The sequence below is a fragment of the Cannabis sativa genome, chromosome 9 (genome assembly GCF_029168945.1).
Source record: "Cannabis sativa cultivar Pink pepper isolate KNU-18-1 chromosome 9, ASM2916894v1, whole genome shotgun sequence".
NCBI classification, from domain to species: Eukaryota; Viridiplantae; Streptophyta; class Magnoliopsida; order Rosales; family Cannabaceae; genus Cannabis; species Cannabis sativa.
The window spans coordinates 40,523,402-40,524,298 of NC_083609.1; the positions used below are offsets into that span (position 1 = coordinate 40,523,402).

General features: G+C 36.3%; 1 protein-coding gene across 1 annotated transcript; it reads left to right on the forward strand.

Annotated features, from left to right (window-relative positions):
* The first annotated feature begins 257 nt into the window (after positions 1-257).
* On the forward strand, positions 258-647 carry LOC115704139 (uncharacterized). The gene has a single exon (XM_030631358.2). The coding sequence runs from the start codon at positions 258-260 to the stop codon at positions 645-647; it is 390 nt and encodes a 129-aa protein (XP_030487218.2).
* The last annotated feature ends 250 nt before the right edge of the window (positions 648-897 follow it).

Below are 897 nucleotides of genomic sequence, written 5' to 3' on the forward strand. Positions count from 1 at the left end.
GTGGAAGATTGTGTAGAATCCAACCATCAAAGAAGGAGAGAAAGAGATCCAGGTTCAGATCTTGATTATGTTCTACTACAGAAAGGAATCAAGGGCTAGAGATCTGAACGGAAGGAGTCATTATATTCCGCTGCACTCAATGTAAGGTTTACTAAACTTTATATGTGTTTATTTCATCGTTTTAGAATTCATATTAGGATGTTAATGAAATATACATGTTAGTAAATCTAGATCCTGCTAAAATATTTCCAACAGCTATGAAGACCCTCAACATAGACTTGAAATCTGCAGGAGAGAAAAGACTACTGCAATTGAATGAGTTGGAGGAGTTTAGAAATGAGGCTTACGAGAATGCTAAGATTTACAAGGAGAGAAAAAAGAAGTGGCATGACCGAAGCTTAGTCAGAAAGGAGTTTCAACCTGAGCAACAAGTTTTACTTTTCAATTCAAGGTTGAAATTGTTTCCTGGCAAGTTAAAGTCAAGATGGTCGGGTCCGTTTACAGTGGTCAAGGCGTTTCCCTATGGAGCTGTAGAACTGAAAGGAGAAGGTCTAGAAACCATTAAGGTTAATGGACAGCGTTTAAAGCTCTACTTGGGAGGTAAAATTGACCAGGCCAAGTCCACCATTATTCTGGCGCCTCTCTAAAAAGAACAACTCAGCGTCCGCCTAGATGACGATAAAGACAACACTCTTGGGAGGCAACCCAATTATTTTTCTTTACTTTTTCAGAATTTTTGCTATTGTTTTTAATTTTTGTTTTAGTGTTTTTAGTATTTTAAATTTTTGGTAAAGTACCAGACATTATATTTTTCCAATTGAATCGTGAAAAACTTTAAAAAAAATAAAAAAATAATTTTTTTTTCAGGATTCGGAACCCAGTGGTCGCGACCATGGT

Coding starts and splice junctions, on each gene's coding strand:
- LOC115704139 (XM_030631358.2), top strand. CDS start 258: ATGAAGACCCTCAACATAGACTTGAAATCTGCAGGAGAGAAAAGACTA.